Source organism: Podarcis melisellensis, assembly GCF_964234715.1.
Source record: "Podarcis melisellensis genome assembly, chromosome: 5".
NCBI classification, from domain to species: Eukaryota; Metazoa; Chordata; class Lepidosauria; order Squamata; family Lacertidae; genus Podarcis; species Podarcis melisellensis.
The window spans coordinates 50,168,268-50,196,205 of NC_138537.1; the positions used below are offsets into that span (position 1 = coordinate 50,168,268).

Genomic DNA, 27,938 nt, shown 5'->3' on the forward strand with positions numbered 1-27,938 from the left:
GCATGACCTGATTGTCTACACAAAGATATTGTTTTTTATTAACCTGACCTTAAAATTTTAACAATTTAACAGGAAGTTGAACTTCTCCCTGATTTGCAAAAAGCATATAATATAGTTAGTGTAGTATTATCTCCTATGGCAGAGGAAAGTTCTGGAAGAACTCTACATGAAAGACCTGCTATTGGCTTATGGAAAACATACAAAACATCCACATTATACAGCCAAGCATGCTATATTACACATCCTACATCGTCATCTCCCCCACTCCCTCCATTTCACTAGGATTCTCCCTATAGAAGCTCCAATTTTTAAAATCTGTTTTTATTAAAACATTTATCTACTGTCTTTCTGTATTGAAAAGAGGCCCTAAAGCATATTAGAGCCCCCAAATCAGGGCTTCAACACCACACATACAAGTTATCTCCAGAAAATTTGTTTCTCTTCCTCAAGGCATATTAAGAACTGCCACCGCAACATTACCCGGCAAAGTCACAGACTTCTTACAAACAATTCCAAGAGAATTCCTCCTTATGCACATTTTAACTTTAAAAAAATAATAATCTCAATTTATTATTATTTATTCAATTTATATCCCACCTTTCTGCCTGAAGGAATCAAAGTCAGCAGTCATTTGTCACATAAGAGCCTCCAAGAGACTTACAAAGTTTAGCTCAGCTGTTTATAGAGCATGGTGCTGATAATGTCAAGGTTGCAGGTTTGATCTCTGTAAGGGCCAGCTGCATATTCCTGCATTGCAGGGGGTTGGACTAGATAATCCTCAGGGTATCTTCCAACTCTACAGTTTTATGATCATGGCATAAAATTGGGAGAATGGGACCAATGAGTACCTTACAATAAAAACATTACTGTGACCTATTAATCAAATGCAATAAAACAGCAGCAAAACAAAAAACCCCACCAAACTTACTTTCAATAGACAGCAAAATCATCATAATCCATCAAATGCCTGGAAGAAGAGGTGCCCAGTGCTGAAAGATATTAATGATAGTGCTAAGGAAAGCTCACTGGTGAAAGCATTCCACAAGCCAGGAGTCACAATCCTCTTTCAAAGGGGGAACCAGGAGGAGGACCTAGGATAAAGGGTCTAGGTAGGCTCATAGTCAAACAAGTATGACAACCTCTGAATGAAGCTTTGTGTTTAATGGGATCAAGCAGTCTTCAGCTACATTTACAATGCAATTGTGTACAGTGGTACCTCGGGTTAAGTACTTAATTGGTTCCAGAGGTCCACTCTTAACCTGAAACTGTTCTTAACCTGAAGCACCACTTTAGCTAATGGGGGATCCCGCTGCTGCTGCCGCGCCGCCACCGCGCGATTTCTGTTCTCATCCTGAAGCAAAGTTCTTAACCCGAGGTACTATTTCTGGGTTAGCGGAGTCTGTAACCTGAAGCATATGTAACCAGAAGCGTATGTAACCCAAGGTACCACTGTATTTGCTGACTACATTTCAGTGGGATTTACACCAGAGCACTACCATTCATTTAGCACTTTTACTAAGATAAACTACAATCAATCAAGATGGATATGCAACAGCAGAAAATGGATAGTTATTTATTTTTTAAAGGCAGGATGCTGCAAGGCAAATGTCAGGGATCAAGTAAGTCCAATAAGTTCAGAAGGTAAGCAGCAATGGCATGGCATATTGCATCCTTTCAAAAAAGCAGTTCTATCTATCATTTATCTATCTACCATCTATCTATCTATCATCTATCTATCTATCTATCATCAATATATTTATATACCACATCATAAAAAAATCAGATTGGTTTACAACAGTTATAATAAAACCATACAATAAGAATCATATAAAATATTTTAAAATTAGGGATCAGCTAACTATTATGGAAATATGCATTCTAAATTGCTCGCATAAGCCTGATGAAGCCTGACAGAAGAGTTTACAGCAGGTGTTTAGAAGTTGAAACAGAAGGCGCTTGCTGAATCTCAATTGGCAGAGTATTCCACAAGGAACACCCTTTATGCTTGCCTTTGTGCTCACTTGTCATAAAATGGGCTATGAACTCAACCTAGAAAAATCACTAAGATAATGTTTTGATCCATAACGTTTGGGATTTGGACTGAATATTTTGCTCTGTTTTGAAATCCCTGTTCAGCCAAGAACTCCCATAGTGGGTCTGAGGCACAATTCAGAGCTCTAATTCTCCATATTCAGAGTTTGAAATAATCAATCTGCCTCCTAGCAGAGGGCTGCAAAGTTGATTTCCATGCTGCAAATGAGAAACACAATCATATGTAGCACATCGCCAGCAGACAGGTATTGCTGACGAACTAATCAAATCAGAAGACAGTGTCGGCTATGAAAGAAAGGCTTAGCTGTGCTGCAAGGATTATTTAGAAATCACAGAACAAAGAAAAGGCAATGCAGCATATTGAGAGCTACTCTTCGCCCCTGCATTTGGGAAGGGCTTTATGGCAGCCAGTGATCTAATCTGATGTCATCCTGGCACCAAGCTAGAGAATCTTGTTTGTATTCTCAGACATATAAAAGGTTGTCAATAGGGCTGTTTTCAAACAGACAGTGATTAAAAGACTTTGCCTGACTGCTCCTTGGCTACGTGAGGAAGGAAGACACTTTGGAACACAGTGGGAGAACAGGAGCCGAGACCACCCAAAACTTGAGGAAGGAAGGTGTGTGCTGTGACTTTACATACATTGAATTCATTTAAGTTTGTGGCCTGTGAAATGGGATAGTGCTGAAGCATACCCATTTTTAGCTCATTTCATAAGCATATCCCTTTACTAACAGGATAACATCATGTGCTTAACTGGCACTAGCCACATCAGGGGCTTCCCAACTCGACTCCTCCAAAAGTCTGAGCATCTTGTGAAAGCAAGGGAAAGAGCCTTATACACTTAGGTTGAACACTTCATCTGCATGCGCGGACTCCTAACTTCTTTCTAGGTGAGGTTGGGAAAGACCCTCTCTGACATCCTGGAAAACTACAGCCAGGTACGGTAGGCAAGCTGGATGGATGAATAATCTGTCTTGGTATAAGGCAGCTTCCACTGTGAGTTTAATGTCTGACTGGCTTCCAAGAATCCTGATTCAGCTGAGAGATGATTGGTATTTTAATACAGTTTAGTCCCAGGGAAGCCCTGTTTAGGCATTCAGAATACAAATTCAATTAATGTACAAGATGGAAACAGAAAGTTCTGCTGCTTCCCCCAGTGGCTGCTCAATGAACGCCTGAACAAAACCTTTGCACACATGTGTGTGTCTGTGTGTTTGTGTGTGTGTAGGCTCTATTCACACTGGTGGGAAGCTTAACACCAATGGGTGTTCATTCCTATGAACAGAAATACCTCCATATGTACAGCAGCATGTGCAGAGGCTCTATTCAGACATTCAGTAACCTTGTGTAGGAGGAAGACCCCAGCCTGCCATCCCCGCACATTCACTGAATGTGCAATGCCCAAACAGGGCATTTTTTCTGAGCACTCTGCTAATATGTTTTTACAAGCTCCTCTCAGTTTCTTGCTAAGTGTCCCAGTCTCTCATGTGCAATGTGCTGGACACTTAAAGCACATATATGGATAACATGTGCAAAGAAATACTGTGCGTTCTCTATTACACAGAGAATCAGTTCAGATGATTTGGTTTTACAAGAACCAGATTCAGGCTCACACAATCTTTCTAGTGCAGTCACTTTCACATTATTATTATTATTATTCTATTTCTATCCCAGTCTTCCAAAGGAGCCTGGGGCAGCAGACATCAGAATCCTGATTTATTTATGCTAATATATATGCAAATTTATATATTGTTACTAAAGAGATGTAATGCACCCCACCATAGTAGTAAAATGCCTGCCTGTTATGCTATTCTGGTGCTAAATGATGATGAGCAACTTAGAGATCTGCCTCCTTAAGGCTCTTTAGCTTTAAACCACACTTGGATGAGATAGGAATAGCCTTTTAAGCAGGACCCTATTTCTTGCCTGTGCACATCCTGCCCCGCCCCCTTTCTTTGCTGCAAACCACAGTTTGTCAATACACACAATCAATCAAAAACCTGTAATTTGTCTGCAAGTTAGAACTGCAAGTTACAGTTTGACCATGTAGATTTCAATTATGATTTGCAGAGCACTGAAAAACTTCACAAAACAAGGAGATGGAAACCCAGCCTCAAATACAAAGCCTTTTTTAAAACCGCTTTTCTGTGTGCTCACAAATATATCGACTAAAGAGGCAATTGATATGGGAGACTCACTTGGGCCATTGCTGGTGACTAGAATATGACTAACCAGCATGTTTTCATGGAAATCTCGGGACTAGTTTTAATTCCACAATAGTAGCAAACTGCATCCAATTGAATGTTTTCATTATAGACATTGTACACAATCCACCAGGTGAGATCTTTTGCAGAAGACCTAAATGAAAGGGAACACAGCAGTGTTCTTGTGGAACCCCCATTCATTTTGATGCAACACACAGGTAAAATTCCCAGTCGACTATCTTTTTTTAAAAGTGAAAATAACTATGTTTCTTGCATGCTTTTTAATCTGTTATTTAGTTTCTTTAAAACAAAATTGGCTGGACCTTAGAAACTAGAGGAAGAAGGGGGTGGGGAGCACACAGCTATAGTAAGAATCCAGGCCTGATTTTTTTTTTTTTTCACTAATCAGTTTGGTCACAGGGACATTTTCAAATCTCCCTGATGGGTGGGGAAGGGAGACTAATCTCCTTTCAGGTGGTGAAGGTTCAATGGAGAAAAGCAAGGGGAAATATCTAATTAAAGTCATTACTTTTATGCTGCTCAGCTCTATTCATCTGGTTGACTTGACATGGCCTTTTCAACTGTATGGAAAAGGAGAGATTAGAATGAAGAATAATAGGGCAGCTCCTTAGTGAGCAGTTTCCATGAACCAGGAGTTCAACAAAGTGGCTAATGAGATGTGGGCTTGAATTTCTGGTTTGTTTCTGTTGTTGTGCATTTAGGAGCTTCCTTATTGACATGGCAACTACTTACTGTCGCTACTAGTGTTGCTATCAAGCAGCAACAGAAAAGGATACTTTTCTCCCTTTAGGAAAATTTCAATTACATGCTTCAGATTGCCAAACTTAAGTCTAATAGTGACAAGCCCGAGGCAATGATCAGCAGGCCCCTCCGTATCCAGAAGGACGTGGGCATCCACTGTATGTGATGTTCAACCTGTTGGTTGCTCAGCTTCACAAGTTAGGTGCTCTTTGACTTTGAATTGCATTAGTATCCAGAACTGCTTTTCACTGTCTGCTCTTGGTGATAATCCTGAGGCCCTTTTCAAAAAAGTTCTGATCTAGAGATGATCATCCAAGACTTCTTAAACCTCAAAGCTAGAGCAATGTTTCACTCTATGGTGATAGAGGGTAAGCTTCAGCTAGTGCAAAACTGGTCCTTCCTCTTGATCAGGGTGGGTCACTATTTCCTCCCGTTGATTTTGTGGTTTTGACCATGCAGTTGTTAATGTTCCCTCCACACCCTGCCAACAACCACCAAGCCCTAGGACTTGTAAAAATAAGCAAGTGAAGTTGTCTTCAGCCAAACACAAAAACATAGAACTCTCTTAATTCAGACAGCCTAGCTCTTGTCTCACAGCATCAAGTCTGAAAGCTTGCATTAGCACTGCCTGCTGGGTGTACGTGCACTACCAAACCCACTTGTACAGTGCTCTCAGCATAAGAGATCAATAAAAATCAGCTTTCCATCACAATGCCGGGAAACAAAAGTGCTGAGTCACACTTTGTTAATGTAGCAATCTGATCAGCTTATCTATTATGTCTCTCTCTCTCTCTCTCAGATATATAAATATATATTATGGACAAAAATAAGTCTGTAACAGAGACCTTTTCCCATCCTCCCCACTTCATTCCCAAAACAGACTAGACTGAAATATGCATATGAAACAGTTTGGCTATGATCATCAGTACTGATTAAATTATTCACTTTAATCAGTACTGCTGATCATAGCTTAACTATTTTCTTTAGTCTTCCAGCCTAATTAATCTCCCATTCACTGGCAGAATACTCAGAACATAATACAGATACGGTATTAGCAGGTCTTATTTGCAAATGTTTACAGGATCAACAATTGCTGCCTCATTTGTGTTGAAAAAGTGATACCACAAAATGAGAAACATACACAGGAGTAAGTGAAATGGCAGGTTTTACTGCACCAACTCAATTCAAAATGAGTTTTCAGAACAAGGGATGGCAAATCTGTTTGTTTCTTTCAGTTTTTCATTTTTACAATCTTAAATTCAGTTCTCCATATTTCCACATCAGCTTGCAATCTTCAGGAAAATTCTTCAGAAAATAATGTTATTTTTTCCATATGCACGCGTGCACACACACACACACACACATACACACAATTTTGCTTAATACATTTTTGCAAAGCAATTTCTCCTAATATAATGCATTTTGTATGTTATTTTCATAAATGTATGCATAATACCAATTTTACCTCAGAATGCACATTTTTGTAGATATTATTTGGCTGGAGAACTGCATTGGAATATTTGAAGGCATGTGAATTTGGAGGCTGCTTGTGCTTCAGATCTTGCATTGCTTCGCAAAGTCTGAATTAGGTTGGTTCACCTTCAAATGCAATTAAATTTCTCCTCAGATTCAAAACATAGGCAGTGTTATTGTAGGGCAGGGCAAAAAGAGAAAGACAGTCTGTTCTCTGGAAAAAATCAACTTTCTCCGAGCTGGCAGACAACCACGGGTAGTTCTAGGTGGTTTTTACAAGTGGAAACGAGGCTGGACAGATTTAACATTTTTCATGTGAGATAAAACTTGCTGGCCTGGAATCCACTTGTGCTTTATTGAACATCCCCCACTCCACAATTTCTGTAGTGCCAACACAGGCTAGATATGCCACTCCAACAACTAGCGTGTCAAATCACTAGACTTGGCTTGAGTTCAAATCTCTCTAAGTCCTGCAAAGGCAATGTAGCAAATCTACCAGCAAAATGAAAATGCAGCATCTTTTCCGTAAGGCACTCTTCTAGTTACATTTTTAGGTCATAGGAAAGAAATGTGCAAGTAAATGCCAACTCTACTGCAAGGAATCATGGTTCAAAGCACAGATATAAAGCAAGTCAGGAAGAAAAGGCTGCGTTGCTCGATTGGCCATAGGTAAAGCTGCCACCTGTTACAATTAAGCAGAAAAAAAGCCCACTTGGGATGTCAGCCCAACAGGCTACAAAAGAAGTAGGATAAAGTATTCTAGGTAGAAGCAGGCTTCCTACAACTTGTGGATGAGTCCTCTGACATTCATAATCATAAACTGAATGGTCAAGAATTACATTGAACAACATTTTGCTGTACCAAGATTTGGATTCAGTAAAAACCCATTTGACTATTAGCCTGGACAATCTTCTACTCTGTCCCCATGGATCTTGAGTCTATAGTCATGGATAAATATTAGTCAGGGCCTGCTTTTAGCAACATTGCAAGCAAGATTTGGTAATTGAAGCAAAGTTCTTTAAATGAAATAGTTTGTCTTTTACGTTTCACTAAACTTTCAGCCTTGTTAAAGCTGTCAGGAGCATTTAGGTTGCTCATACATTCTCACTAAAAAAATTTGGTAATGGTATTTGGCAACTACTCTTGCAACTTCAGGTCATCCCGTGTTTCTCTCCATCAGGCCACTGGAATCACTGATGAGACTAGCTGTGGACTTCCAAGATTCCTTCAAATATAATCCCCAGAACCATGAGAACTATAAATATTTTTAGTAAAATCTGAACCACTCACGAAATGTGGAAACTGATATGTGGAACACAGAGAACTTTGTTCATAATTTAGTCTAGATTGGTCTTCTTTGAGTTCAAAATAGAGGTACACCTACACAGAAATCCTGAAGTTAAAACACATGTAGATCTGATTCACATCCCGCTTCCGCAATCTATGTATTCCAATAATTAAGCACACCTGTCCAGACCACAACACCATGTAATTACAGGATGGGAATGCACAATTCTGAGAATGATTTTTAAAAGCAGACGACAACCTGCCCATGGACATTTACCTGTTGAGAGATGATCATAGTAAATGATATTGTGCCTCCCCCCCAAAAAAAAAACTATTTTGCCACCTGGTAGTACCCTAATTACCTGTTATATTTTAGTATCTCTCTCTTTTTTTGCCTGCCAGGGAAGAACATCCTGATATTTTCAAGTAATACTTTAGTAGGGAAGAAGTCATTATTTGTGAGGTTGCTGAGTTTTAGTGTACCAAGTAATTTTCAGTCTACAGAACCATAAAGAAGGTGACAGCTTGTCACCAGGAGCTAGTTATGTAGTGCATTAGACTTTACAAAGTACAAGAAAAGTTAATCCTTTGTTATCAAAGCTTAATTTGCTTGGAAGTTGTATCCCAGGATAACAGGAAGCTGGATGCACCGCTTTGATTCTGCTGACGTCACCAATATGAAGAGAATGCTGCTCTGTGTGCCGAGAAAGACTAAAATATAACCTTCTGGAGCAGGCAGGACTGTTTCTTAGTGGGAAAGTACACGCTTTGCATGTAGAAAGTCCTACGTCCAATCCCTGGCATCAGAGGAAGCAGATGAAGTAGAAGTCTGAAAGACCTCTGCCTGAAACTTCCAGTCAGAATATAAAATAGTGGACTAGATGAAGCAATAGTTTGACCCAGTACAATACAGGCAGCCCAGTCCTACACACTGCTGTGTATCATTGCCTAGCAATGATACAATGGACCCAGAAAAAAGGTTCCTGCTAGTGTTCCTGAAGGCTATGCCATCATATCCCGTGCTGTGATAGTGACCAATACCTTGGGTATGCTGCTGCAATGACTACTCTCTTCCCTTACTGTTGTGCCTCTTTTATCCTTGACCACCCTACTCTTTAACTACAGTATGGTTAATAAACCAATTTCCAAAAAAAAAAATCCAACAAACCACAGTTAACATTAATCACAGTTCAGGATTCTAGAGTGAGACAACACAAGCAGCTGTGCTTAATCTGAAACAAGACCAAAAGTTTCCAAATTCCATCTTTGTAGTTGCACTGGAGGAGGGGAAGTACATGAGCCCAAGGCCCATTCCTGCAGTATGAAGCCCTAGTTTTATCTGAATGAGACCTATGTGATCATACACAGGAGGCAGATACGCATCAATAAACCCTTTAATTCACCATTATAATTCTGGGGGACACACCTGTTCCGGCTGTGGAATTTCAAGTTCTTCAAATTCAGTAGGATATTTGTCCAAGAATGACACAAGTCCACAATTAACACGAAAGTTGCTTTTAAGTTATATTCCAAATATGCAAGAAGAAAAGCTAATTGGGGAGCTTCTTGTAGTTGCACTACAAACATAAGCATAAACTAACCCAGGAATTATCAGCTAAAATTCTAATGCTCTTAGCAGATGCTGGGTATATTTTTGTTCTGGAACTAGCTTGGCAACATCCACTTATTTCTCTTTAACTACAAACAAGCCGCAAGCCAATCTTTACTGCTTTTTGCTGTCCTTTTTGTGCTGCTGCCAAATACTTGCATTATTCCCCCTACCTCCCTTAAGTCATCCAACTGACACACAAAATAATTTGAGGGTTGTTGTTTTTCTTCCACTGAAATCATCAAAAGCAAACACTTCACACTGACACTTCACACTCAAAAAGAAAGGTTTCGCATATGCTTTCACTGCCTCAAGTGTCTGGAAATGAAATTGTCAAACTGTCTTGTTACTGAAGAAAAACAATACATGAAAGGGAATATATCTGTTTCTCGATCCCCAACTCAGTGAACTGAAAGAAGAAAATAATTGCATTATATACATGCCCTTTTTCTGTCATTAGAGATGCTGCACAGAGAAGGAATCGTACTACTTTCCCTGCATATGCAGATGTAAATCTACTGCACAATAATCCACGTTATATGGCAGGCTCTCTTTTTAATTTAGCATATGGTCAATCCAATTCCTGGCTGCTAGGCAGAGTGTTAAATCACCTGCTTGCTATTGGTGCCCAGAAGCTGATTCGGGAGCTGGTGGTTAGCTGGTATATTTTAGCAGAGCGGCGTCAGAACACATGTCTTTGCATGCTTTAGGTCTAAAAGCACACCCTATATTACTTCATCTGCAAAACAATTACCTTGTTAAACTACTGGAAAATGCCACGCCTTCAAACTGTTCAAAAAAACAAGAGACCATTCACACCAGAACCATTTATACTGCAGCTCCACATTCATTCATTCATTTGAAAGTACCAATATTATCAGTGAACAATCAAACTGGTAGCATTGTACCTACGTGTTTCCAAGTGAAAAATGTGGAATAAACTGTTATTTTTGCCTACACTTTAATTACGCCCCACCTGTTGTATTCCTCCCAGTGCAATAAGTATTATTTTTTTAAGACCTGAACTCAAAAAATTAAATCCATCACTATCCAGTGTGTCATCTTAATAAATACATCACATTATGAAACTTTCCCTTTTTTGTGGGAAGAAACAATTGTTTCTCAGAGCTTCATATTTCAAGAGGACAAGTTGGAGCAAAGCGGGTTTCAGCTGAAAGAAAAGCAGTTTATCCAAGGGAGTTGTGGGATCTCCTCAGGAAATATAAAAAGCTGTCTTATACAAATCCAGCTACCTGTCTAACCCACCGTTGCCTTTTCTGATGATGCAGGCTTCCAGGGTCTGAAGCAGAGGTCTTTTCCTAACACTCACTACCTGATCCTTTTACTAAAGTGACCAGGGATTGAACCTGGGGTCTTCTGCATGCAATACCTGTGCTCAATGACCAATCTATAGTTCATCCTTCCCTAGTAATATTTCAATAAGAAGTTGTAGGAAACTGCTTACATCCAAGGAATGTTGTTGTTGCATGAATTGGTCCAGATGGCCAATATATAGTATATATAGCCAGGCCAAGTTGAGTTTTCCCATTAAGCCAGCCTTCACCAACCTGGTGCCCTCCAGCTGTTTTAGACTACAGTTCCCATCATCCCCTGCCACTGACAGCTGTAGTCCAAAACAGCTGGAAAGCACCAGGTTGGCAAAGGATGTAATAAGCTTTCAAGTCAGAAATATCAATACATAGTAATTCCTCTGAAAACATAAAATGATTCTAGATTCCTCCTGAAATAATCTCACAGGAACACTACACTTTTGTAGTACAGCTCCCTGATATGAGAAATCATCATCATAGCTACAAAAACTAAGCAAATGACAGGCCTGACCTGACACTTGACTTTCGTACCCATATTTTAAGCAAACTCTAGGTGCAATGCAAAAGAAAACTCTTGAATGCTGAAAGCAACCAGATTCTGGACTCCATAACTATAGTTATCAGGCATTTTTGGAACTTCATTGTAACAACCTGCCTGCTCTGCCACACTGAGAGTAGAACCCTGTGCCCTGCTACCTAGGACTAAGTGTCATTGAGCTGTATTAGATTTATTTCTGAGCAGACATAGGATTGCACTGCAACTCATACATCTGGATTAGAAAGCATCACAAGAGGAAAACAGGAGTGAAAAGAGTACAGCATAACAAATTTGCCTCTAGATCAGTGGTTTTCAACTAGTGTCGTGGTACCCTGGGGTGCCTTGAATGATGGTCAGGGCAACACTGGCCTCTGTCCCTCTTTCCTTCCCTCCCTCCTCTGATGCCTTCTCACATCTCTGCCTCCCAAAGGCTTGCACAGCTGTTTATTGCAGCAGCCCTGGCTATAAGCTCTGCAAGCAAAGTCTTCCACTACAGTAGTGGGGCTTTGTACCCCCCCTCCCTGTTTGCCCCACTCCCAAAATGGCTATGGAAGCCCCCAGAACAGCACCCAGGGGGAGGAGAGAGGAGATTCTTCCATCTGGCAAACTGAAATGCTTGTGCTGCTGTAACAATCTCCTTAGCACTACAATGAATTCTTCCCAAGTAATCAACCGCCACACTGGTTTGGCTAGTTCTGTTTGAAGAATGAACTTTCCATTCAAATGATATTATGTGTGCCGTTCAGACCTTGGCAAAGATACCTAGAAATCAGCAAATACACTTTACAAACTCTGGCACTTGTAATGGGAATGTGGTAGGTACTTCTCTAATAAGCAGAGACATGCATACATTCTGCACTATGCCTGAACAAATAAAGCTTACAATATCTGAGCCAAAAGGGAAACGTGATCACGTTAGGCACACCTGTTCATCAACTTGAAACCTGCCCAGCTACCATCATACAATCTTACAAATCGGAACAGGGGATGGTGGTAGTATGAAGAAATTATGCACAAATTATTCATGTGGTGAATCCTTGCCGTAGCCATTCCATCTTTGATCTATCCATGCTTCTCCTTAAAGGGAGAGTCTTAAAATATCTTTAAAAAGCATGCCTCAGAACTAGAGTTTCTAACATGGCTTAATTTGCAGAATAATTGGCTGAATAAATAAAAACAGTTTGCTGGTGAAAATGTAGGCTGCAACTCACTGCTGGTTAACACCAAGGGTAAAGAATGTTTTCACTTGGTATAAGATTTGATGAAGGGATTACTGTATTTCAGTCCATTTTCAAAGACAGTCAGTAAACCTTGCTCCATATATAAATTGAGCTCTAAATATAATCCAATTTTAACTACTGCATATGTTGAAAACTTGCCTGTCCTTTCAACAGCAGCAGACAGCTCAAACCTAATAATGTTCAAGCTACGGTACTTGATCAATCATCCCAAGACATGCAGATCAGACATGTCTATTGCAGAGGACAAGGGGGGTTACTTAACAGTTGCTATACCTATAAAAAGTGCTTTCCTTTCTGCTAAGTTCGTAATGCAAACCAGATCTACCATTTCAAAACAAGAACAGTATGTACTTGCACAGAGAAACAGAGTACTGTACTCCTGTTAAGAATGTAACAACCCATATGAGACACACGCCTAGTTTAGTCCAACAAAACTTCCCTAATTTGTTTCCTGTTTGAATAAATCAAGAATAACATCCTGTACGCTATTTAAACTATACCGTATTGTGAGACAATTTACATAGCAAGGCAGGCTCAATCGGGACGGACCTTGACCATTTTCAGAGCTCTGATGTATTTGTAACTCCATTTGTATTCTCCAGATGAAACGTCTCCGCAGCTCAGAAAAGCTATAGTTTCCTCAAGAACAGAACGGAACAGCTAGTCCTTTGGAGTGGCTGCTCTCCCTCTGGCTCTTTCCCTTTCCCTTGGCGAGCTGCTCAGCTCTGGGGAGGTGTGGCCATGTCAGGCAGGGTGTGCCGCTGCTGCTCCCAAGTAACGTTAAAAGCACAGCAAAGATTCGATGCCCTTTACAAATCTTAGTCATCCTGATCACTGATGCAGAGAACACCTTTGGAATGAATTAACATTTTGATGAGTTAACATTTTGCTATTTGCACACAGAACGCTAACAGCTAAAGGAAGGGGGGGCAAATTGCATTAGGAGAATGACAACCGACAAACCTCCATTCACCAGCCCGAGGAAATAGCACAAAATTGTTGATATTGATCAAGAGGTTTCCTGACTTGGGTAAGGGGAAATTTCAAGCGTTTGAGCTGGATATTAATTCCTGGAGCAAAGTCAGTTGCCTACAGGACTCATTAGGTCCGCTGTGCCCTCCAGTTTTCTGTGTGTGTTGGGTATGTACCTGAATGCACCATGAACACTGGGTCCAATCCACATTTCATCACCAGTCCCCACTCATTGATGACTTTATTTTAACCATTCCTACTAACTTTCACAGGAAGAAAGGCACATATTATTTCTATTCACTTAACCACTGCACTTATCAAACCTAAGCTTGAACTCACAGAAGGACAACTCCAGTTCTCTCTCTCTCTCTCTCTCTCTCTCTCTCTCTCTCTCTCTCTCTCTCACACACACACACACACACACACACACACACACACTATAGGGCTCAGCATCTCCTAACTCAGCATCTCATTTCTTTTTTAAGCTTTCCACTAGACAGCTGTTCAACATAACGTAGTCAATAACTGGGGTTGTAGTGTGTGGGGAATCTTTCTCTGCAATGAGCTTGACACCATGAGTTGGTTACCATTGGGAGGCCTGACTCCATCTTCAAACTTTTGCACTGTAGCAGAAGGGTAAAAATCTGAATCCATAGCAGAGCAGCCAATTTATGATAGACCAAAGGGACATGGAGAACAAGCTGAAGGGTTCTATGTGAACACCTGTTTACATGCTTTTGTAGTAGCTTGATGTTAAAGAGAAGGGGTGAGGAAACTGTGGCCCTCACCCCTTCTCTTTAACATCAAGCTACTACAAAACACCTGTTAATGGATTACAGCTGCCTCATCCTTGACCATTGGCTGTGCTGGCTGGTGCTGATGGAAATTATAGTCATAACATATGAAGGACCAAAAGTTCCCCTGAGATAGAGCATGCTGGTACCACTTCAAACAAGCTTAGCTTGTATCGGTGTGGCATAGGGAGGCATAGGGGACTTTTTCTGGGGCTCTTTCACTAAAATCAAATAGGGAAAATGGGTCAAGTGGTGCTCTTGAAACAGTCAATAGCTTCCAGCTTTTAAAGTGGTGTGTAAATCAAAGCAAGAGAGAGGATACACAGTTGACAATGAGCTCACCTCTGTCACCTTGGCATGAAGGTTTATTGCCCATCCCCAAAATAATGAACTGAAGCCCTGGGAATTAAGAGCAGGTCTTAAACAAAGCAAGACTGGGCAACTTTTGGGAGGTGTCCGTTGTCACCAGGGCCCCTGGATTTGTTTCAGGCAAGTATTGTGGGCGCTTAGTCAGGCAGTGCTACAACTTTTATTATACTAGCCTCCAGCATGGTCCACCCAGGGTGTTGAATGCTCTTTTGCCTCAGCTCCTCTATTGCTTCCAGGTAACTGGCAATACCTGTCCTACCAGTTGCCTAAAGCAACCTCCTCTTATAACTACAAGGGTGGCCTATATTTCCTCCTTATGTTCACAGCAATTTTGTGAAGCAGGTCAGGCTGACAGGCAGTGACTGTTCCAAGGCCAGTCGCTGCACCTAAAAAAGGATATTATAGAGTTGGAAAGGGTTCAGAAAAGTGCAACTAAACCAATCAGGTGGTAAGATGTAAAGGAAAATGAGCAGCCAAGACCCTTAATATTCACACAGACCACCCTCCACTGTGTTTTTAGACAAAGAAGATTCCAATGAAGCATCAGGAATAATGCTTCTTGACGGCAAGAACTGCTCAACAGTGGAACAGATTCCCTCGGAAGGTGGACTTTCCTTAAGCAGAGGTTGGATGGCCATCTGTCATGGATGCTTTAGTTGAGATTCCTGAATTGCAGGGTCCCTTCCAACTCTACAATTCCCTGATTCCATTATAACATCTGAAGGCAGCCCTGTTCAGGGAAGTTTTTAATGTTTGATGTTTTGTCACGTCACATCATCATCATCATCATCATCATTATTAAAAACAAAAAAATTCCTTCCAGTAGCACCTTAAAGACCAACTAAGTTAGTTCTTGGTATGAGCTTTCGTGTGCATGCACACTTCTTCAGAAGTGTGCATGCACACGAAAGCTCATACCAAGAACTAACTTAGTTGGTCTTTAAGGTGCTACTGGAAGGAATTTTTTTGTTTTGACTATGGCAGACCAACACAGCTACCTATCTGTAACTATTATTATTATTATTATTATTATTATTATTATTATTATTATTCTGTTGGGAGCCACCCTGAGTGGCTGGGGAAACCCAGCCAGATTGGCGGGGTATAAATAGATAACACTGGTCAACAACAAATTTGTTGTCTGCGTTTTTTCAGCTGATTTAGGATGAATCTAATGCGCTGAATCCAAAAATCACATTGGTTTTGCTCAATCAGGTCAAGTTTTTGAGCTATGGCCACATGTCTTTTTTACGTTTTTGTTCACATGTACGCTTGTGTGGAGCATTTTAGAAGACGTTGGTGGGGGTAAAATGCCTTGTCAAATAATTGTTTTGATTGGAAATGATTATTTTAATGAGAAGAAGTATTCAGGTCCGATAGTTCTGGGTGATTATGTCGAAAAGGAATCAGTTTGAAGTCATAAAACCTCGAAATCTTCCATAAATTGGTCCAGCAAAGCATAAAGTTGGGGGATTAAAACTAAGTTAATGGGGCAGCCGCCCCACGAAGTATCCTGATCTTCAATCAGCACGTCGTCCTGTAGCTCATTGTGATGAAATTCCAGTGCCTCAATGAGTGACGAACAGGGGGAGAGATTCCATCAGGACATGAAAGAGATGGAGACCAGGTATCAGGGTCGCTGGGACGCAGTCATGATGGCTGACTACTGTTGGACTCTGAAGAGAGACCTCCGTGCTGCTGAGCATTCCAGGAGTTCCAAGAAACAGAAGTTCAAGCCCTGAAGTTTGAAAAATGGTGAAACAACATGCAATTTACGTGTACTTACCTTTATCAATGCCCACCATTCAGTTTACAGAAAACATGACCTGATGGAGAGAAACGGATGCCATTTCCTGATTCAGCAGTGCAAAAATACCCTAAATCATTCATCTAGACAACATTCAAAAAGTAAAAAATTGTTGCCCAGTGTAATATATTATATTATTATTATTATTATTATTATTATTATTATTATTATTATTATTGCTGCTGCTGCCGCTGCTGCTGCTCCTGCTGCTGCTGCATGTTCCTCAGGCTGTTTAAAAGAATAATAATGAAATGTACTGATCCTGCTGGGATTTTTCTCTCTGAAGTCAGGGTTCCAGAAAAGTATAACAGTTCCAGAAACTTAAGACAAATAAATCAGTCTCCCATGATTAAAAAACACACCAAACCCTTCTGTTAACAAGAATAAGAGAGCCAAGAATGGTGGGTAGGTTGTATAATTTGTTTAAGCTTCCAATACTGACCACAAGGCCATTTGTAATCTTCTTTGCTGCTTTTCCATAGTTATGCGCAGCTGGCGAGCCAGCCGATGCCAACTGCTTTTCTTTAACTGGGCACCAAGAAAGGGGTCACAAGCAGATAACACTGAGATAAAACACTTGGATGCATGTATTGTGTGACACAGGGTTTTCTGCCAAGAAATCCAACACTGCTTAAAGTCCTTTCATAAGCTAACTCATCCGTATTTCACTTCTATTAGTATCTTCTTGATTAAACAGTAAGTTCTTGGTTTTGCAAAGGGAGGTGTTTTTCTTCAAAGAACATGTAAGGAGTTTTATTTCAGGTATACAAGTGTGACTGCAGTACCTTGATTGAAAATTAGCGCACATCAGAACTCAAGGCTATGTTTGATTCATGAGCTCTTGCAGGTCATCTGTAGATGGCCATACATGGAACAGGCTTAACTCTTTGATGAAGCAAGGTATGGCATGGCTGTGATGCAAGCAAACACCACTCCAGACACACTATAGACCCCAACCACCACAGCGATGTGACTAACTAGATCCAAAGAGGGTGGTGACAAGTCAACATGAGACGGAAGGGGAGTGCAAGGAAGCAGCTGTAAATAGGGACAGACTTGGCCCCCATTCTTAGAGTAGGGGGACCGAACACTTAAAGTTAGTATAAGGCACATAGTAGGATAAAAGTAAAGACAAACAAAACTACTTGCATTGTAATGCAGGCATAGGCAAACTTGGCCCTCCAGATGTTTAGGGACTACAATTCCCATCATCCCTGACCATTGGTCCTGTTAGCTAGGGATCATGGGAGTTATAGGCCAAAAACATCTGGAGGGCCAAGTTTGCCTATGCCTGTTCTAATGGAACTATGCATATAGGTGCTGTAGAACCAGCACAGAAGGAGAAAAGCAATATATAAGAAATGCAAGCACATATTATGCAAACATAATGGACAGATTTTCTATTTCAGATAAGCCCCATAATAAATGAATCATGAGAAATGTCCCTAATAAATATTTCCAAGGTAAGAGATATATTTTTCAAATCATGATAATCTACCATAATGAAAAGTGACCAAGCAGTAATATATACATGTTTGTTTCCACAGTGAAATATGAAACTCCAAGAAATAACTAAAGCAGAAGCTCTATCTTGTTTCATTTATGTTTGCCCATCATTGACCCAGTACTAATTGTTTCATATTTCTTATGCATACTCACTTCCTTGAAGGACTATTGTTTAGATGGTGCGTTTTTAAAAAATAAAGTGGCAGAACGTGATTATAAAAACTGTTATTGCATATATTTTTAAAAGGAATAGATCCCCAGATGCCTCCATGCAGGAAGGGTGGGTGGGAGAGGGAGAAGGAGAGTACTCACTAGTACAGAGTGCCAGTGCTTCATATTTTAAAACAAAAAAAGCACTGCCTCAATAAGAACAGCATAGCAGCCAGGTATGCAGGGGCAGAGGAAGGGGGTGTGGTGGGGGCAGCCCACCCCGGGTGTCATCTCTGAGGGGGTGACAAAATGGCACACTGTGGGGGCGGCACTTACTGCGAGGCCTGGCCTGCAGTGTGCCCAAGCCACGCATCTCTCTTGGGAGTGATGTGGTGGCTTGGGACCCCGCACTGCCCAAAACGGCAGCGTGGGGCTTGCGTCCGCCAGGTGGACTCTGTGGGCGGATCGCTGCGCCGCCCCTGTGGGCAGATTGCCTTGCCCCTGGCACTCTGTGTGCTGGAGCAGCTAGCTACGTGCCTGCAGAGCTGCGCAGAGTTGGTCAGGGTCAAACACACAACATATCCAAACCAGGAAAATCTAGTATTCATTATTTTTAATAATAATAATAATTTATTATTTATACCCCACCCATCTGGTTGGGTTTCCTCAGCCACTCTGGGCTGCTTCCAACAGAATATTAAAATACAATAGTCTATTAAACATTAAAAGTTTCCCTAAAATGTTCCATACGTGAATATATATTGATTCATAGAAGTAATCATAGAATTGTAGAGTTGGAAGAGTCATCTGGTCCAAACCCCTGCAATGCAATAATTTTCTGCCCAACATGCAGCTCAAACCCACAACTCTAAATTTAAGCGTCTCATGCTCTACCAACTGAACTATCCCAGGAATGATCATCTTATTTATTTTCAAGGGGGTTAACGGTCAGAATCAGGACCATGACATGTCTATAAAGTTTAAAAGAGGTTTTCCAGACTAATATGGGGGGCTATCAAGTCAAGGTTAATGGGATGCTGCTAACTTTGGTAGGAAGTAACCAGACAGGGAGTGATGGATAACAGAGGACAAGACCGGAAAGATATGAAAGCAAATCATATGAACGTGATGTGTTGCAGACATCCTCTCTTAGAAAGGTTTCAGAATCAGTACATAATGTAAAGATTGGCTCAATCAGGCACAAACTCAGTTGTTGGTGTCTGTCTGTAGTTTTGCACAACATAGCTCAGTGTCCTACAAATTCTAACTGTGAAATAAAAACACTAGCTTACCACCCAGGCTGTTGTGAAGATGAATGAGATAAGATCTGTAAAACATTTGGCACAGTAAGGAGTCACAAGGAATAATGAACAAGTGCAGAAAAACCAGCTTCTGCAACTACAGTTGCCTAATTATTTTGCAACAAATGTTGCTTGCTAGCTATGTGCATTTCTAAGCAGCTACATCAGTGTCAGTGGAATGAGCTAACCTGTAATAAAGAAAGAATGACTATGCTTTGAGGATCCACACTGTAAAATATTTTTTTTCTTAAACTCATTTAGAAATATTCTAATGATGAACCAAAATTACTTCTATGCTGCAAGGCCATCTTATCCATCCTTGCCTTTGGCTGAACCCTGTTGTCTTGTTTTCATTAAAATGTTATAATAGCTGAAAACATTATAATTCATGAATTGGTAGCAAGACAAATTCCATTTTTTATTGTATGAATTAAATAAAACACACAGAATGGTGAGCAAACTAGCAAGAGTCAAGCTTTGCTCTCGGGACCTCTACCAGTCAGCCTGCCTCTTCTTTTTCTTGCTTAACATCTATTCTCTTGACCATGGGTAGGCAAACTAAGGCCCGGAGGCTGGATCCAGCCCAATTGCCTCTAAATCCGGCCCGCAGACGGTCCGGGAATCAGCGTGTTTTTACATGAGTAGAATGTGTCCTTTTATTTAAAATGCATCTCTGAGTTATTTGTGGGACATAGGAATTCATTCATTTTATTTTTCCAAAATATAGTCCAGACTCCCCACAAGGTCTGAGGGACAGTGTACCAGCCCCCTGCTAAAAAAAATTGCTGACCCCTGCTCTTGACCAATCAGATTCCCTATTTGCTTGTCCACCCACCTGTTTGCCTACTGCTCAGGCTAGTCCCTCTCCAGATACATTTATTGCTTCACATGCTTGCTTCAAAGGACACTTATTCCACACTGGTACTCCTGTAGACTGGCTCTGGTGGTCCATTTACTTCCATTCCTATCCTACCAAGGCTTGTATCCGAGCTTCTGCATATAGTTACTGCCTCCAACATACAGTACAGTGTTGGCTATTATCAAGTGTTTGCAATTTAATGGACAAGATGAGTGCAACAAAATTTTGGTTATGAATCAACATCAACCTATGTTAAATTTGTATGCTCTTTTTATAAATATTGAAGCATGGCTATGTCCTGCTCACTTAAGTATTTGCTAGTTTCAAAAGCTGGAGTCAGCTTATTCTGAGCTGCCTTCATGCCCTTCAAAGTTTCTTCAGGTAAGGAGAAATCACAGTATGATGCTCTCCATGGTCATATTGATTACACACTCCTGAAATCTCTTTTAGAATTAAAAGAGCTATGTTATTTCCTTTTGATTGAACAATCATGGCTTATCGTGGATTTGTAAATAAGCCAAGTAAACAAGTAAATAAGAAAATGGCCATGGCAGATATCAAAGCTTAATGACACATAATTCATTTCCAAAAAGGACATCATGTCCCATTCAATGCAGCTGATGTCTTATCCTTCCAATGGTATCCATCAGACCAACTGATCCTTATATGGGTCTGCAAAACAATTTATACATTATCAGTGAAGTGACCACACAGCATGCTTCCTCCCCACAATGCAACATTTGTTCCTTCATCAGCTATGCCAACACCCCAAGCCTATAATTTGCTGGGCCACCAATCAAGTGCTCAGAATGAATCATGTTGATCTTAGGCAAGAGGGGTTGTCACAGAGCATGGTATTATGCCAGCACTAGAGGGACATTTTTCCAATGTTGCTGGGAGATCACTAGCCCATGATGGTATGCCAAAATACCTAATACGTTGGACGCTCCAGTTATACACCCAGATTATACTCTCCAAAGTACTTTGAAGGCAAATGATTCTAAAAGGTCAGATGGATTACTTGAGATACAATTTGATCAAGCATCTCAAAAGCATGGAGATGCTAAAAAAAGGTTTTTCACGACAGCACCTGTGTTTTACGCCCACACTAGATATTATTTCATCTCAAAGCCATTAGCTTTGCTCCAAACATTTCACCAAGCCACAGACCATATGAAACTGTATGCGAGAGACTTTTCCCAATGAGTCTTTCAATGTAAAATTATTTCTTGTTTAGAATAATGCTGAAGTCATGTTTCAGTCCACCACCTTGATTCAAAATGACCCTGATGCTTATGCTCTTCCAACTGAGTTATCCCAGAGCCATCAACCTGGTGATCCACGGGGGGGGGGGGGGAATCTTAAGTTCTAACAGCACATTTGTAAACTTCCTTACTTTGGAGTAAGCCCTAACAAACACAATGGAACTTAGTTCCAAGTAAGCATGCATGGAACTGCATTGTCAGTAATCATTACACTGGTTACTAAATTCAGTGAGACTACTAGGGGGCAAGATGAAAGAGCACGGGGTGCTATACTTTTTCTAGTTGTGCAGAAGAGGGAATTTCAGCAGCAAGTTTCAACACTTGCTGAATTTTGCTCTTCCACACACCTATTAAAAATTACTATGCACCTGACTGCTTAGTAATGACATTAGTTTAATGTGTTATGAAAGCATACTCGTACCCGAACAGCCTACAGAATTTTACTCAGAAGTGGGTATACTCATGAATAATTATGCTTACAAGTATAGTCTTAAAACATTAGTTTTCAGCTTTTACTATCCTATCTCTGCTTCCAGTCTTAAAAATGGAAGCTCTTAGTTGTTTTATCAAATGTACATCATGTAATAAATAATATTATTTTATTTTTGAAAATGGAAATGTTTCATTGATGCACCTGAGCTTAATCTTATCGTGAGAAAAAAGGAAAATGAATCACAGCTTGGCTCTATTTCAGGAATACCTTAGGCAAGTGAAAGCCATTACTTTGCTTTTTGTTGCTAATAATAAATCAACACTGTTGTAATAGCTTCAACACATGATGAGCCTCTTGATCAGGAAGGGAACATTTTTCATTTTCCCAGAAATGAGACTGTGGCTTGAAGGACAGTACAAATAGTTTCAAAGTTGTCTGGAGATGGTTCCAAAATTATATTCACACCATAGTTACAGAGACTGCTGTGTGTGATCCAGACTATTTAGAATGTCCCTGTCATTCTCAGAACACCTCCAGGTAGCTTTTTAATCCAGAAAAAAACAGGCTAGCTATATTTTACACTAGAACAAATTCAGTATAGATGCCACCTTTTATTTACATCCAGGCAGGTAGGAACCCCAAAACTCTCAGGAGGACCACTGTTATAGGCCTATACACCCCTCCTTGGTTTTATTTATTTATTTATTTATTTATGTTTGTTATCCCAGGTGATCTTCCTTCAGCACCATTACTTTCTGTCTATATTATATCATGAGTAGTGTGTTTTCAAGTGTCTATAAATGCTTTTGGAATTAGGCAATAACCTCAAATGGCCAAGACAAAACAAAGCAAAAACAACTAAATTAACATTTATTAAGGAAAACAAAACACTGGCACACACTACATAATGTTTAAAAAGTATGATTCTTTTAAAGAAATACAGTACAGTATACTGCTCGATCTAGCATGATGTCACAATTGCATACAGGACAAAGTCTAAAATAGTGTTTGATCAAAATCTTTCTGTAGCACTTATCTCATACAAATCTATTAGAAACAAAGGGAAGGGTGGCAATGCAAATATTAATATTATTGGAAGACTGGCAGGTAGGGTGGCCAGGTGAGAAGATATAAAACTCTTGCATCTTTAATATTATGCAACCTACATCTACTGAAATTCCCTCTGCTACTTAAGTTGCAGTGGCTAGGTCTTCTTTCTCACTTATCCACCCTATAGATAGAATCAAAGAACTGGATTGCTACACATTAGTTACAAGTGTTTCAATGTGTGAATAAAGCCAAACATTACACTAGAAGTACTATAGTGTACTGTATATATACATAGGTATTAAAGCACTTTCATCCCAGAAATGTAATTTTCACGACATTCAGTGCAAACTTGTGTGACTCTATTTGGAAATGTAGCTCACTCTGCATCCTTGTCTTGGATCTGCTAGCCAAGCTGCAATGGAATCCTATAGCATGACATTCAGCAGGCAGTGGCAGCTGAAGATCCACTGGGCTAATCTATTGTGGGTTTAATCCTAGTGATAAAGTTGGGGCACTTAGATTCTCGGTTAAATTGGTCTTCCTAAGGGGTGCCGGGGTAGAAAGAGGGGTAAGACCTTTGTGACAAAAGTACAAATAAGGAGAATAGATAGATTTATATATAGATATATATAGACATATATGTAAAGCATGTATTTTAAAGAATGTTAAAAGGTGTAACTGAATGAAACATTGCACAATAAAATGAAAAAATAAACAAAAATAAAAATAAAAAAGAAAGAGGGGTAAGACCTCTCTTAAGGACTCCAAGGTATGTCACACCCTTGTCATAGCATATTTCCAATTCTCCATCTGTTCATTTTTCTTTTTATGCTTTCATAAAAATTATTTAAAAGATACTTTAAAAAAAGCTTTGGTAACTGTTCTAATGTGCAGAGTCATTAATTAGAACAACAACAAGAAAGTGAATGCTGGAACCAAGTGGCATGCTTTGGCACCAGATTCTGCGTTCCAGGCGCCAAGCCAAAAGAGTGAAAGCTCAACTGGGAGCAGATATATTTGTTCCTGGGGGAGGGGGCTGGCACTTGTACCATCAAACAGCTGATCCATGGAATAATTCTGGCATCTTTATTGGAACAAGCTTTTAAAGACCAGCTTGCCCAGCTGCAGGGGTAAAGTGCCACATACCAGAGGCAGCCATCATTGAGGGTGGAGAAACAATCCTACAGAAGGAATTAGTAAACTGAGAAGGGCATAAAGAAGTCAGTTTTATCAACAAACAGCAATCAATGGCACTCTCTTCATTATCACCCCAGGCCATTTTTTTTCTACGAACAGCACAGGAGCCTTTCAGCAATAGTGTTGTGCAGCTATAAGGTAGGGGTGTGTGGCATGCACACAAATAAATTCCATGAAAACATCATCACATTAATTTCAACAGAAGAGTACACAAATGTGGCCTCCAGGTTCACATTTATGGCTAGTGATTGTCACAGGCACCATCCTAGTTCAGGTACTTCCCTGCTTCTTCAGGGCCCAAAACTTGTCCTCATTCATATCCTATTAAGAGCACCTAAGTAAGCCCCCAGTTTCAAAGGGCTTAAGCTCCCAAAACTCTAAAGGCCTAGTTTGTACATCACTCTGAACCCAAAGTTTATATTTCATCTGACCACCCAATATATAGAATTGGAGCTTTAATCCTCTGCAGATTCTTTCTTCAGTGCACCAAGTTAAGCCAAGAACAAACCCTAGCTTACCATCATGGTTAGGTATAAGAGGAACAAACCAATAGCTCTGGTTTGCATGTAACGGCATGGTTTGTTTCTTTCCAGTAGCACTGAAGAATGAAGTGGAGAAGGAAAGAAGTATAGTCTTTTGAGCAGTACTCTGCTTGTTCACATTAAACCAAAATTTAATTACAAACTGCACTTTAAAGTGATGTACAAATCAGACCATTAGTTGGATATTTTTATCTAGATACCTGCATTTTTTCTTCCCTATACCTTACACACACCCATATTTGTTTTTATATATATATATATATTTTTATTAAGGTTTTTTTCATACAAATGCATATTTAACAAACAATATAAATTTTTATAACATCTTTTCATTCTACTATGGACTCCCTCACGCCTCCCGCTTCCACTTACATCCTTAAAAAGAAAACTTTTCTAAGCAAATTATCAATTTGTTTATAGTCTTAAATCCAGTAAAATTAGGTTAAACTCAAATATAAAATATAATTTGATGGTAGACAGTTGTTTCTATTCTGACATCTTTGTTAACATTCAGCCAAATTACAGTACTTTTGTAAATAAATCTTGAATTTCTTCCAGTCTTCTTCAACCCTCTCCTCTCCCAGGTCTCGGATTCTGCCAGTCATCTCGGCTAGTTGCATGTAGTCCATCAGCTGCATCTGCCATTCTTCCAGTGTGGGTAGATCTTGAGTTTTCCAGTTCTTAGCAATGAGTATCCTTGCTGCCGTTGTAGCATACATAAAGAATGTTCTGTCCTTCTTTAACACATTCTGGCCGACAATGCCCAGAAGGAAAGCCTCTGGTTTCTTAGTGAAGGTATACTTAAACACCTTTTTAAGTTCATTATATATCATTTCCCAGAGGGCCTTCACTCTAGGACAGGTCCACCAGAGGTGAAAGAATGTTCCTTCATTTTCCTTACATTTCCAACATTTATTATCAGACGAATGGTATATTTTAGCCAATTTCACTGGGGTCATGTACCATCTATATATCATTTTCATTACATTTTCCTTCAGAGCATTACATGCGGTGAAGTTCAGCCCAGTGGTCCACAACCTTTCCCAATCCTCAAACATAATGTTATGCCCAATATCCTGAGCCCACTTTATCATAGCTGATTTAACCGTTTCGTCTTGTGTGTTCCATTTCAGCAGCAAGTTATACATTTTTGAAAGCACCTTAGTCTTAGATTCTAACAATTCTGTTTCCAATTTCGATTTCTCCACCTGGAATCCTAACTTTTTATCATTCTTAAACACTTCTTTAATCTGAGCATAGTGTAACCAGTCTCGCACCTTATCTTTCATTTTCTCTAAACTCTGCAATTTCCAATTGTCTCCATCTCTTTCTAATATTTCCCAATATTTTGGCCAATTGGCCTCCATATTAGGTGTTTTTCGGGCCTTAGCCTCCAAGGGTGACAGCCACCTCGGTGTTTTGTTCTCCAATAAGTCTTTGTATTTTGTCCAGACATTAAATATTGCTTTTCTGACAATATGGTTCTTAAAGGCCTTGTTAATCTTAACCTTATCATACCATAAGTATGCATGCCATCCAAATGCATTGTTATAACCTTCCAGATCCAACACATCAGTGTCTTCGAGAAGTAGCCAATCTTTTAGCCAGCAGAAAGCTGCGGCTTCATAGTACAACCTTAAGTCTGGCAGGGCAAAGCCCCCTCTTTCTTTCGCATCCGTTAGTATCTTAAACTTAATTCTGGGCTTTTTGCCCTGCCAGACAAATTTAGAAATGTCTTTCTGCCACTTCCGGAAGCACTCCATTTTGTCTACAATCTGCAATGTCTGAAACAAGAACAACATTTTTGGCAATACATTCATCTTAATGGCAGCTATTCGGCCTAACAATGAAAGTTTTAATTTTGACCAACTATCCAAGTCTCTCTTAATTTCCGACCAACATTTTTCATAATTATCTTTGAATAAACTCAGATTTTTTGCTGTTATGTTTACCCCTAGGTATTTCACTTTCTTAACCACAGTTAACTCTTTCTCTCTCTGAAACCGTTCCGACTCAATATCAGTCAAGTTTTTTCCCAACACCTTAGTTTTTTGTTTATTTAGTTTAAATCCCGCCACCCGACCAAAGTCTTGAATCAGTTGTAATACTCTTTTCGTACTAGATTCTGGCTCCTGTAATGTCAAAACTAAGTCATCTGCGAACGCTTTAAGTTTATATTGTTTCGCTCCGACCTGCACACACCCATATTTGATCTGGACCTTAATAGTTCCTTTTAACATAAAGAAATTCAATGGGAACAAAATATATGGACATACATTTTTCTGACCACACGGATCCAAAACATTTCTCTGCTTGTGCCCCAAATGGATTGACATTCTGGGTAATCAGGGCAACTGAGAAATTTAGTAGATGGAGGCAGAGTTGAGTGGATTCATTTTCTCCACGCCTTCAGTGGAACTTAATGCCTTAGTTAAATTACCTTAATGATAAGCCAGAAGTTATTATTTTTCAAAAGAAGCTGGAAAAGTCAGAAAAAGTATTTCTGGAACATGGGAGAAACTTTAAATTCCTCATTCTGGAAATCCATCCTTTTGCCATCAGCATGAAGAGACCCCCTGTGATACTGTAATGCGGTGCGGCTTAGCATTGGAAAGGAAGCTTTGAAAAATCGGAGCAGTGGAATGGGGTTTCCTCACTCATAAGGTATATTTTCTAGACATGATAGATGAGTTTAGTCACCACAGGCACAAACCCCGCAAGCAATAGCAACCTAATTTAATCTGACATCCCAGAGTCCTGGCATTATACCAAATCTTCCAGTGTTTTCATTCCCCTGCAGCTTGTCCAGAAGGTTGTAGTGCTAAAGCGGGGGGGGGGGGATTCATACAAGGGCCATTCTTTTGGATGATGGCACTTAAGTTGATCCTCCTCCTAGTTCCACTTGGACAACAGAGATAATGACAATTCATATATGGGTTGTGGGTGTTTGTGCTGAAATTGTGCATCTATGAACACGTGAAACCACCTCCAGCTGAAAAACAGCAGCCCACTTAGTTGCCAACATTATTAAATTTCCCCTTAACACTCATTCTAGATCTTGGTTCAGTTGGCAATTTCCCGTATGCTAAATTGCACACATAATCCACAGCACACACTGGCTGGTTACCAAGAAGCTTCCATAGCACCTCCTCCTGAACAGTTAATGTCATGGCTCACTGGCTAGTTGTGCTGT

The 27,938-nt window shown here is 40.0% G+C and overlaps 1 protein-coding gene across 32 annotated transcripts in view; it reads right to left on the reverse strand.

Annotated features, from left to right (window-relative positions):
* The window catches only part of ABLIM1 (actin binding LIM protein 1), a 200,102-nt gene that overhangs the window by 143,747 nt on the left and 28,417 nt on the right, over positions 1-27,938 (reverse strand). For 29 of the 32 annotated variants that reach the window (XM_081912191.1, XM_081912183.1, XM_081912182.1 and 26 more), the window contains exon 1: positions 13,050-13,201. The exons of 2 other annotated variants lie outside the window; for them this stretch is intronic. In XM_081912191.1, coding sequence (XP_081768317.1) covers positions 13,050-13,089 — 40 coding nt within the window. In that variant the 5' untranslated portion in view covers positions 13,090-13,201. One more of the 32 variants, XM_081912185.1, reaches the window with a different exon arrangement.